Source organism: Sinocyclocheilus grahami, unplaced genomic scaffold (genome assembly GCF_001515645.1).
Source record: "Sinocyclocheilus grahami isolate Dianchi unplaced genomic scaffold, SAMN03320097.WGS_v1.1 scaffold1623.1, whole genome shotgun sequence".
In the NCBI taxonomy this organism is placed as follows: Eukaryota; Metazoa; Chordata; class Actinopteri; order Cypriniformes; family Cyprinidae; genus Sinocyclocheilus; species Sinocyclocheilus grahami.
Window position 1 is genome coordinate 183,367 of NW_015506802.1, and position 12,206 is coordinate 195,572.

Sequence of the window (12,206 nt, forward strand, 5' to 3'; positions counted from 1 at the left end):
GCGTGTGCGTGAGAGGGCGTGTGCGTGAGAGGGCGTGTGCGTGAGAGGGCGTGTGCGTGAGAGAGCGTGTGTGCATGCGAGTGTGTGTGAGAGTGTGTGTTTGTTACAGTAGTTCTTTGTTTTATGTTTTTGTTCTGTGAAAAAGCAAAAGCACCAAAACAAATCTGGACTTTTTTTTCAATTAATTAAATTAAATTTTTTATATATTTAATTTAAAATGTAATTACATATAATGTATACAAATATATGCTCGAAATACATTATATATTTTTTATTTATGTATGTATATATTTATGCATGTGTGTGTGTGTGTATTTAATTATTTACTAATTTTTTGCAGTGTTTTTAAGTGATCACTCCAGCTTGTCTGCGTGTTTCAGTCCGCGGTTTTCTCTCTGGTCTCTCACAGATTGCTAAGATGGGAGGAGAGCAGATGCAGCATCTGAATAACTCGTCTCCGGTCGTCGATGCCTCGCTGTACGGCTATGGAGGGCAGAAACGCTCGCTGGACGAAGGAGGTACCTGGGGGTTTTGTGGTTAGAATTGTCTGCTAAATGATTAATTGTCGTCATGAGTTTTGTCACCAGTGTGCGATCAGTCACGTCTCAGTAATACAGCAGATACAGGACAAATGTGAAGTAACCCTGAGGTTAAAATCAATGCAGGACTTTATGAAGCGTTGACCTTTGACGACGAGCCATTGATTAGTGCTTCTGTTCTCGAGCTGCTTGTGAAACGTCAGAAACAGCGAGTCACATCATGGTTAAAAACTGGGCTGAAAATTAAAGTTAAAATCTGTGGAGAATTGTTTTTTTTTTCATTTATTAATGCAATGTTTTTTTCTGGCCTTAATTGTTATTGGCTATTACTAAAGGACAGCTTTATTAAGTAGCTCGGCATAATATATTTTTTGCATTTCTTTCTTAGAAACTCCCCAAAGTTATGTTGATTAATTATTATATTAATTAATAATTTTTATTATTAATTTTGCATCTTTTTATGCATCAAAAAACGTTTTTCTTGATACTTGCACTCCATGGCACTTTAAATTCAACATTTTCGTGTTTTAACTGAAACCAACATGAATACAGTATATAAGATATAAAAGGCTTTTCTGCAAATTAATGTAGTTATTCATATTTGACCAATAGAGGATGTAAACGTCACGAATCTCACCAAATCATGGCTTTAATATCTTAGAATTATGCTATTTCTATTCATTATTTATTTGCAATTCATTGAATGTCTAAAACTTTATTTGTTAGATAAATAAATAAATAATAATGATAATTACTGTTTTTAATCTATTATTAAATTTAATTTTTAAGTGTATTAAAACTATTTATTAAAACTTTTTAACCCCAACATTGTCTCAAAACGTGAAATATAATATATTAGTTATGACTGCATTTTTAAATCGGCATTTTTTTTAAACATTTGCATATTGTAAGGTTTGAAGCTTCTTCTGCCAGACTGTAATATGATGCTCTGTGTATTTTTCAGTAATAAACACTAATGTATTTTTCCTGTAATGTATTGTTTCTGTGAAGTGGCTAACCAGCTCGGTGCAATGGTACATGGTACAAGGTGAGAGCTTTAATTCATTAAAACTCTTATATTTCTATTTCTGTGCACCGCTGTAATGATGCTGTTGGTATGTGTTTGTTTAGGGCTATAATAACAGAAGACTTCAAAGTGCCTGATAAGATGGTTGGATTCAGTAAGTACTGATATTCTTCATATGGATTTTGCACAAACATTTGAGCTTTAGTAGTCTAATCATTAGTGTGAAATATCTAATGCAGCTTTTTTGTGATGTTAGATTTTATTTAATAGTTTATGAATGAATGCTCTAAAAGTGTGCAGATTTTTACTGACAGATCCTGCCGAGATTTATACTGATTTACTCACATTTACATTTTTTGGTGTAATTTAAAAAAAATATATATATATATATAAATATGTATATGGGTCAAAGACAAAAAAGGGTTTAAACACAAAAACAATACTGCTTTCAATTGTTGTTGTTTTCCCCAAAAATGTAAAAAAGTTTTCTGTTTAATGTAATTGTGTTTTTGTTTTTGTGTTTCCGAGCAAAAAATAAATATCATAACTTTTCCCCTGATTTACAGAAGAGACGCACTATAATGTCATTCAGTGTAACAATCTCGTCAGGCATATTTACAACAAAATCAATTTATGACACATTAAAAAACTAATTACTTTCCCCCCAAATACTAAGTTGTAATTAAATTTTAGTTTTTAAAATGTGCCACTATCCTAGGTTTCGCCCATTTGTCAGTAAGAATTTTTTACTCATTTAAAACACAATAAAATGTAATATGCACACTTATTCTTTTGTATATATTTTAATATGTACAGGTCAGAATAAGCATGTTGTTTGAATTTTAACATAACTAAGTGTTACACTGAATGACGATGCAACGTTATTTCAACCAAATTGTAACATTTTACTCTTCAAAAACGTATTTGAAATGTAGACACTTTACTCACATCTAATGTGCTTTCTATGGACATAAAATCACTTTCTGATGCGGACATCTTAACGTCTTTGGCCCATATATATATATATATGTGTGTGTGTGTGTGTATAAGCATTTACTGTTGTGTTCTGGAAAACTTGTATCCTGGTATGCACACAATTTTTGGCCTTTTAGAATCTGAACTCTGTATGTTTATTGAATTATTTTCTTCTTTAATGAATAGTAGTATGCATGCAGTTTTTGGCCTGATATAAGCTGATCTGTGTGTTTTTCTCGTCCGGCAGTCATTGGACGAGGCGGTGAACAGATCACAAGAATTCAGCTGGAATCCAACTGTAAGATCCAGATCGCTGGCGGTACGTTCTGATCGCATTACAGCCATTTTCTGCTTCTGTGAACCTCAAGTTTGTCTCGTTTGATCTCTTTACGTTTACGTCGTTCCTCAACAGAACTGGGAGAGTGAGGCGAATGTGGCGTGGCGTTTGCAACAGTGCATCTGTCTGATGTTGATTTATATTTGATTATAAATGTCTGAAAAACAACACAGTAGAAGGTTATGGGTTTGATTCCGAGGGAAAGCAAGAACTGATGAAATGTAAGCGTCGGTGCAAGGGAAAACAAGCGTCTGCCAAATGCCTAAATGTAAATAAAAAATGTTATAATAATGAAAATATTAAGATATTTTCAAAAAAATATGTATAATGTTATATTGAGATATATATATATAATAAAAAAATCATTAATAATTATTAAACTTTTATGTAATATTATATTGATATTTCATAGATATTTAATTAATCAGTATAAGTGCTAATTATACATTTGAGAATCTGATTGATGCTTATTAAACATATGATACATACAATTAAGTAGTAATTGATTTTATGAATAAAATAATATAGTAATTAAAACTATAAATATTCTAATAAAGCAAAAATATGTTGATATTAAATACATATTTAATTATAAATTGTAATATACATTTGAGAAATTATTTATTATATATATATATAAAATAAAAAAATCATTAATAATTATTATGATTTTATATAATTATGTAATATTATATTGATATTTCATAGATATTTAATTAATAAGTATAAGTGCTAATTATACATTTGAGAAACTGATTGATGCTTATTAAACATATGATACATACAATTAAGTAGTAATTGATTTTATGAATAAAATAATATAGTAATTAAAACTATAAATATTCTAATAAAGCAAAAATATGTTGATATTAAATACATATTTAATTATAAATTGTAATATACATTTGAGAAATTATTTATACATATTCTTCATTTTAATTTATAATAATTTGTGATCTTGCATTTATGCTAAATTGTGAAAATATAATATTCCTTATGCATACATGTAAATAAAAATAATATAATAATGAAACTATTTAAATATTATGATAAAATGTGTAATAAATATATTGATATTTAATACAATGTAATTAATAATAATCATATATTATAATACATTTGAGATTTTTTATTGATGCGTGTTCCTTAGTAATGAATGATTTTAATTTATTATAATTTCATTTTTGCAAAATGATATTTATTTTTACTAGATCTGTGCCTCTCTACAGTTTAGAATTTATGCGAAGAAATAAATTATTATTTCCTTTTTCCTTTCCAACACTCTCTAATGCCATTTTTGGGTGCATTTCTTACCAAATAGTGCCATTTATTATGATTTTAGCGATAAAGATTAACGTATAATGAGTACTGATTTTAAAAAATGTCAACGTGTTTGATCCATATGTAGTCATAACTTGATCGTTGTGGTATCCAGAGAGAAAACGAACTCTGAAGCTGTAAAGTGTTCATGCAAACATGGATATCACGATGTTCGATGGAAGTCACGTTAGCCACGAAGAGCTAAAGTTAGTACGATCGCACAGACTGAGCAGCAGCTCCTCGTTTGCCCACAGGCTGTGTTGTGCATTTTTTGGGGTTTCTAATTTGCAATGATTTGTCATGTCACCCCCACAGACAGCGGAGGTATGATGGATAGGCCTTGCACCCTGACTGGGACCCCAGAAAGCATTGAGTAAGAATGCAGCACCGCAGTTTAACCCTTGAGCACAAGCACAACGCATTATACGCTGCTGCTTTATTCGAGTCAGAATGCACTGAATGAGCGCCGGTCATTCGTCTGTCGTTCGTGTTTGTCAGGCAGGCCAAGCGGTTGTTGGGGCAGATCGTGGACCGGTGTCGGAACGGACCGGGCTTCCACACTCAGATGGACGGGAACAGCGCTGTCCAAGAGATCCTGATCCCGGCCAGTAAAGTCGGCCTGGTCATCGGGAAGGGAGGCGACACCATCAAACAGCTGCAGGTTTGTTCATTCTGGGAGATGATCAAGAAGATCCAGAACGATGCAGGAGTCAGGATCCAGTTTAAGCCAGGTCAGTGTTCACAAACCTCATGTTTGTGCAGCGTTAACATGCATGCAAGATACTGTCGAATTAGACACAGTTACGCTGTTTCGTAACAAAAATAATTTAATATCACCTAATATGTTGATGCTGAGTTTTTTTGTTTTTATTTTATATATATATATACGGATTAGACATAAAATAATGTGTTCAGAATCATTCATGCGTGTGAAAAAGGGATGAAATTTAAACGAATAGCTGTAATCTGGCTCATATTCTGACAGGATTCATGTCTTCGCCTTATAGATGATTCTCAGAAGCAAAACTGCTACAGAATGCGTCATATTCAGTGAGAAAGTGTGATGTGTGAGAGCAAAACAGGGCAGTATTTCTGAAATCAGCAGTGCTAATTATTAAGAAACAAGTGTTGGATTTCTTTTAGCTAATTCTGGTCCACATTGCGTCTTATTCTGGTCAGAAACAGAAAATGACGCTTGTGCGCGTGTTGTGTGTAATCAATTAAAGCCAAGTTAACCCTGTAAAGCCTGACATGGAATAGTCTAAAAAAAAATTTTTTTTTTGAAATGCATAAGTTTGTTAATGTTAATCATTGAGATTAATAAATTCACATACAGTATCAGTGTGATAGAGTAGTTTTGTGGTGTTAAAGCGGTGTAAATGAGCTGTAGCGGTTGTAATCTCCGGATCGGATCCGTGTCTGTTTCAGATGACGGGATGAGTCCGGACCGGATCGCTCAGGTCATGGGTCAGCCGGATCGGTGTCAGCACGCGGTTCACCTCATCAACGATCTGGTCCAGACGGCACAGGTACAATATTGTCTGTTTTTGCCTAATTGTGACAACGAAAATGGTTGCAATCAAAGCCACAGCAGAACCACTGAGCGTCTCTGATCAACATTCAGCGGTGTTTCGTTACTAAATGAATCAACAGTTTTGAATGAATCAAGTGAGTCAGTGATTCAGTGACTTCTGAATTAATCAACAGTTTTCAATGAATCAAGTGAGTCAGTGATTCAGTCACTTCTGAATTAATCAACAGTTTTGAATGAATCAAGTGAGTCAGTGATTCAGTGACTTCAGTCACTTCTGAATGAATCAAGTGAGTCAGTGATTCAGTGGATTCAGTCACTTCTGAATTAATCAACAGTTTTGAATGGATCAAGTGAGTCAGTGATTCAGTGACTTCAGTCACTTCTGAATGAATCAACAATTTTTGAATGAATCAAGTGAGTCAGTGTTTCAGTGACTTCAGTCACTTCTGAATGAATCAACAGTTTTGAATGAATCAAGTGAGTCAGTGATTCAGTGACTTCAGTCACTTCTGAATGAATCAACAGTTTTGAATGAATCAAGTGAGTCAGTGATTCAGTGACTTCAGTCACTTCTGAATGAATCAGTCATTTGAGCAAATCTGTTGAGTGATTGATTCAATAATGGCGCTTTTAGTTTCATCTTTAGAGTATCATCCAAGTTCATATCTCAGTGCTCGTTATAAAATTAATACCCATTTATTATTATTTCTAAAGCAATTTTTTTGGTAATGTCTATATTTATGATTTTCTTATTTAACACAATAATGACTTTAAATGGAGTCAGCCGGAATTGATGTGCAGCTAATTATTTAATAATTACACATGATGAATGAATTCGATGCAATATTTGAATGGCTTGTCTGGTGTTCAGGAGCGCGATGGGTTCGGAGGCCCGGTTGGACCCAGAGGTCGCGGCAGAGGTCGCGGGGATTGGAGCATGGGATCTCCCGGAGGCCTGCAGGAAGTGACCTACACAATACCAGCTGATAAGTGCGGCCTCGTGATCGGGAAAGGTTAGGACTTCCTCTGCATTCGACACTTTTATTAAAGCAACCTTATAAGCACGTCGCAAACTGTACATTATTATTGTATTGGAATGAAAGCATTGATTCATTAGCAGATCAAAGTGGAGTCGGTTTTTAGTTCGCTTGTGGTTTTTCTGAAGTGTCAGTGTGTGTATAAGTGACCCTTGTGTAAGTGTTCACTCTGTAGGGAGCTTTTGAGCGCTTCATTGCAACACAATGAGGTAAAACATCTTCTGGGTGGTCTAAAACACCGCTGTTCATCTGAATCTGAATGAAGCGCTTGACATTCACACTTTTTTATTTTTTGAGTTTAAGTGCATAGCAGGGTGATTATCATACATTAAAATCATTTTTTTTTAATTGTATTACTCAGGGTGGGTGGGGGGGACATTAAGATACAAATATTTTAAAAAAGCCTTCAGCTAGAACCTCAAAGTAAATGAAAATGAGAAAACAACCTAAAATGAATAAGAATGACAACATGTAACAAATTTACAAAAGTTTCAGCTAAAATTAAAAGGAAAGCATTGAAGTCAAACCAGATGTTTAAATTAAAATTGTATTTCTGTTAGTTGCAAAGGCAACATTTCTTGTTTTCATTCAAGTACTAAAATAAATGAAATGAAATAAACTAAAACATTATTTAAAAAAATTGTAAAAACGACAAAAGCACAAAATGACCAATTAACATAAACAATAAAATATAAAACTTTCATTTAAGTTGAAGTACTAAATAACTAATTAATAAAAAAGTCTTTAATAACAAAAAAATCACACACACACACAACAAAACCTAAAATGAAAATATATTTAAAAAAACTGATTTAAAATGTTTTCAAAAACTTAATTATTACAGACATAAACAATAATATCAAAGTAACCTGAAATGAAAAAAATATATTAAAAAAAATGATTTTTTTTCTTGGCATTGGGCATTTTATGTTTAGACACCGAGTTATGAATACAACTAATCTAAGTTATATGTCATCACTAATAGCTTGTTAGTGTAATGTTGATTCATCCGTGCACAGCAGATCACCTCAGATTCGTTTTGCATGAATTATTGGGTGGGATTGAGCAGATGTGCGTTCTCAGACTCGACATCTCATTGTTAGATGCTCTTTTCAGTGCGAGTTAAAGACCACCAGTTAGCAGCGTCTCACGGCTTTAACCAGCATCCTTTAACTAAACCGGTCCGTCCGTGAACTCGGCTCTTTATGACGCCGGAGCTCATAATGGCTTCATTAATGCAGCGGTTAAATTTGTGTGACAATAAGGCGCCTGGATGAGTGAACAAATGTTCAGACAGCACTGTGACTCTCTTTAGCCCAGGCTCTTGTGTTTGCACACCTCGATCCCCCCCGAGCTGCTGATTTAACCGTTCAGTTTGGGAGGCATTTAATTATTTATTTATTTTAAATTATTTTTATTTTCATTTTTTTAACAATCCCTTGTGTCCATATACTTTTTTTTTTTTTAAACCATTGTAGACTGTATGGCTGTTTAGTGAGCAGGTCTTACGTATTTATTAATTTATTAATGTAATTGTTTATTTGTTTGTCCCTGAATTTTCTATTTGGTCATTTTATTTAAAAATTATTATTATTATTTTTTTTTTTTTTTAATGGTAACCTTTTATTTTATTTTTGTCCTCTGTGTTACGCTTTTATTTTTATTTTTAACAATTTTTTTTATTTTGGTTTTTATTTATTTATTTATTTATTTTTAGCTGTCCTTTTTAACCCATTTTAGCAGGCGTTATACACTTGTGTTTTTAATTGTTTTATTTGCTTATCCATGATGTTTATAACTGGTTATTTTATTTCTTTTTAACTTTAATTTTATTTTTATGTGTTTTAATTATTTACTTATTTTTCCCTTGTGTCCACATACTTTTTAAACCAAATGTTGATTATGTGGTTGTTTAGCAAGCAGTTGTTTTGCGCCTGTATTTTTAAAGTTTGATTGTCCGTCATGTTTCTAATTGTTTTTTTTATTATTTCGTTTTATTTAACTGGTGTTATCTTTTTTAATTTATTTAATTTCTGTCCCTGGTGTGTTTAACATGAAGTCTAGTTAAAACTCCCAGTGGTTTGAGACCGCACATATTGCATGTGATCGATCTGTGTGAGGAACAGAGCTTGTTACCGGATGGTGTTCATGTGTTTGTGTTCTGCTCAGGTGGAGAGACCATAAAGAGCATCAACCAGCAGTCTGGAGCTCATGTGGAGCTGCAGAGAAATCCTCCTCCGAACACCGACCCAAACGTGCGGATCTTCTCCATCCGTGGATCTCCTCAGCAGATGGAGATGGCCAGACAGCTGATCGACGAGAAGATCGGGGTGAGTGATCCGTTTCTCAGCGCTTTCTGTTTGCAAGTGCATTGTGTGCAGAAGCGTTCAAAAGTTTCAAAAAGGCTCACCAAGACTGCATTTATATGATCAAAAATACAATAAAACCCGCTGTTTTCTGTGTGAATCTCTGTTAAACTGTAATGTATTTCTGTGATGCGCAGCTGTATTTTCAGCATCATTCCTCCAGTCTTCAGTGTCACATGATCTTCAGAAATCAGTATAATATGCTGATCTGCTGCTCGAGAAACATTTCTGATTATTATCAATGTTGTGGAAACTGATACATTTGAATTTTCAGGATTCACAGATGAACAAAGTTCAAAAGAACAGTGTATATTTGAAACATTGTAACATTACAAAGCATTTACTGCTACTTTTGATCAATTTAATGCATCCTCGATGAATAAAAGCATGAATTTCTTATAACCATTTGACCCTAAACTTGAAGCATATGTCCAAGTTGAGTTTCTGTAGACTGTCCTCAGTCATTACTAACGGGCTGTTAATGACTGATTCTGGTTCTTCTTCATGAAGGCGTCTGGAATGGGAGGAAGCAGCAGTTTTGGACTCAGTCCTTTCACCCAAGGGCCAGCGACTCCTCATCAGAAGTGAGTTTCTTCCTTTATTTCCTCTCTGCCAGTGACTTTATTCTGACCTAAGTTTCAGGTTATTTTTAGTCAGAATATAGAGTTTCCCTCCGGGATGATGTTTCGTTTGCTTGTTCAGAGTACATGTAGTACTCATACTCGGTACTCTGAGTAGAAGGCAGTTATATGAGCCTAAAATTCAAGATATGAGGCAAAAAAATCACCCTCTTATATTTATATTTTAGCTATATCACACCAGCAAGAGTGCTGTTTTCCACCAATATCTGCACCACTGCAAATGAGATTTATACAGCAGCTCAATAAACAAGAAATTAATATCGTGTTGCATTTTATGCGCAATATTGTCTGCTTTTGCTTAATGTCGGTAAGCGTCTCTGATCAACACGCAGCAGTGATTCGTTACTGATTGAATCAACATATCTGAACAAATCGAGTGAGTCAATGACTCATTCGTAAAGAGTCACTTGCTTTGTTTTTGAATGAATCGGCCATTTGAAGAAATCAAGTGAGTCAATGAATCACTCAGTAAGACTCAGTAATTTCATATTTAAAGCATAATTTCATTTTTTTTTTAAAGTTTTCATATTTCAATATTGAGTAACAAAACAAAACTACCCATTTATTATCATTATGCATACAATGTTGAATCAAGATTGTCTTTTGTTATTTAACACAATAATGACTTTAAATGCTCTTTTGGAGGGTAATTTCTCAGCTTAATTTGATGTGCAATTAATTAATCTTCACATCACTTAATTAATTAATTAAAAACCACTTGATAGTGCCAAAGATTTGATGTACTGAACCTCCAGAGCATGTGTAATTCTACATCAGACGCGTTCAGGTGAACGGTTTTAGTGTGTTTCAGACCAGGTCGATTATCTGTGGGTTCCTGTGCAGTGCTTGTAATGCTGATGCTGTGTTTGTGTTGTTCTGTGTGTTAGTGGTCCGCAGACGTTCATGACTGGAGGTTGGGGAACCACGTACCAGACATGGCAGCCTCAGAGCCAGCAGGACCCCAGTAAGACTCGCTTTAAGCTTCGCTGTTTCTTCTGAGGAACAGCGCTTTCCTTTAGATTCACGTCGTTTTGCTAATTTCAGGTCACAATGCATCTCAGACCGGCCAGATGGACTATTCCAAAGCGTGGGAGCAGTATTATAAAAAGCTAGGCAAGTGTCTCAGACACTTAGCTGCGTTTCATCCTGAAGGTTTGGGTGAGACGCCGGGACTCTTAAGAGACGCGGCTGAGAGCGCTTTATTAGCCCGACTAACAATTTTCCCGGTCTGCTGTATTATTTTCTGCCACTTTTTTTGTTTTGGATGGACTGGAATACTGTTGTTTTTCGTTACTCGTCCTGATAAAAGCCTCGGACGAGCACAAAAAGCCCAACAGGACGCGATCCGTTATCGACATTCACAGCGTCATAACCGTAAAAGTCTTTGCGCAATTTTCCTAAAAAGACAAAAAAGATCTGCACTGCAAGAACAAAATTCATAGAAAACAATATCCTGGAAGAAAGTTACCTTTTCTCTGTTACTTTATGAACTTTACCTTTAACGCTTAACTTAATATTCATTGCTTTTGCAGGTTTATTTATCATCGGTATCATCGAAGTTGCAACTAGGGCTGTGTTGTTAGTTTGTAGAATTTTTTTTATTAAAAAATTGCTATTGGGATTTAAAATGCTGTTTAAAAAAAAAAATTTTGTTTTGTGCTTGCTTATAGGGTGAGGCCAAAATTTCGATATTGTATATCAGTATGGCTATAATAATAATGAAAGTTATTATTATTATAAATAAAAATACTAAACAAATAAGAGACATTGCTAATGTAATATTTTACTTTAAAATGAAAAAAAGAAAATGGTAGTAGAAAAATATTAATAATGCATAATTTTATTTGACTTTTTAACTGTAATACACAACACTAAGATTTATGGCTGCTCAAATTTCTAGATTTTCAAATGTTGAAAACGGTCAAACGTTTATTCTGACGCAGGAGCACTTAAAGCTTCTCTTTCTTTGACGAGCGCTTCTTGTTATAAATTTGTGAAGATGTGTTTTGTTCCCAAATGCACATTAACGTTACTCTGAGCATTATGCAGATGGAGTTCATGTGAATCATTTGCTGTGAACCGAGACGGTCAGGAGCTGCTGGTGTGTAAATGAACAGTGCCACGGTTCACTCACTGTGTGTATGTGTGTTTAAATGAATTGCAGCCTTATGATTTCGGTTTTATTCTGATTAATCAAGCAGCTCTAGATGTAACTGATGTTCCTGGATCAAACTGAGACTGAGTTTGTGTGTTTTGTCTTCGCAGGTCAACAGAACCAAGGCCAGAGCAGCGGCTCCGACTACAGCAAAGCATGGGAGGAGTATTACAAGAAACAGAGTAAGAGAACGTCTGTCCTCCTGATGCAGTCAAACCCAGCTGGACTTCAGTGTTCTCATCCTTCTGTCTGTGTGTGTGTGTGTGTGTGTGGGT

At 34.4% G+C, this 12,206-nt stretch overlaps 1 protein-coding gene across 1 annotated transcript in view; it reads left to right on the forward strand.

Moving 5' to 3' along the window:
• Positions 1-12,206, forward strand: part of LOC107571636 (far upstream element-binding protein 3-like) — a 22,356-nt gene that overhangs the window by 9,694 nt on the left and 456 nt on the right. Inside the window, exons 2-14 of the mRNA XM_016257970.1 lie at positions 410-518; positions 1,551-1,587; positions 1,671-1,720; positions 2,789-2,860; positions 4,514-4,571; positions 4,697-4,929; positions 5,627-5,727; positions 6,604-6,745; positions 8,939-9,099; positions 9,646-9,719; positions 10,664-10,740; positions 10,821-10,889; positions 12,042-12,113. Coding sequence (XP_016113456.1) covers positions 410-518; positions 1,551-1,587; positions 1,671-1,720; positions 2,789-2,860; positions 4,514-4,571; positions 4,697-4,929; positions 5,627-5,727; positions 6,604-6,745; positions 8,939-9,099; positions 9,646-9,719; positions 10,664-10,740; positions 10,821-10,889; positions 12,042-12,113 — 1,255 coding nt within the window. The remainder of the gene's footprint in view (positions 1-409; positions 519-1,550; positions 1,588-1,670; positions 1,721-2,788; positions 2,861-4,513; positions 4,572-4,696; positions 4,930-5,626; positions 5,728-6,603; positions 6,746-8,938; positions 9,100-9,645; positions 9,720-10,663; positions 10,741-10,820; positions 10,890-12,041; positions 12,114-12,206) is intronic.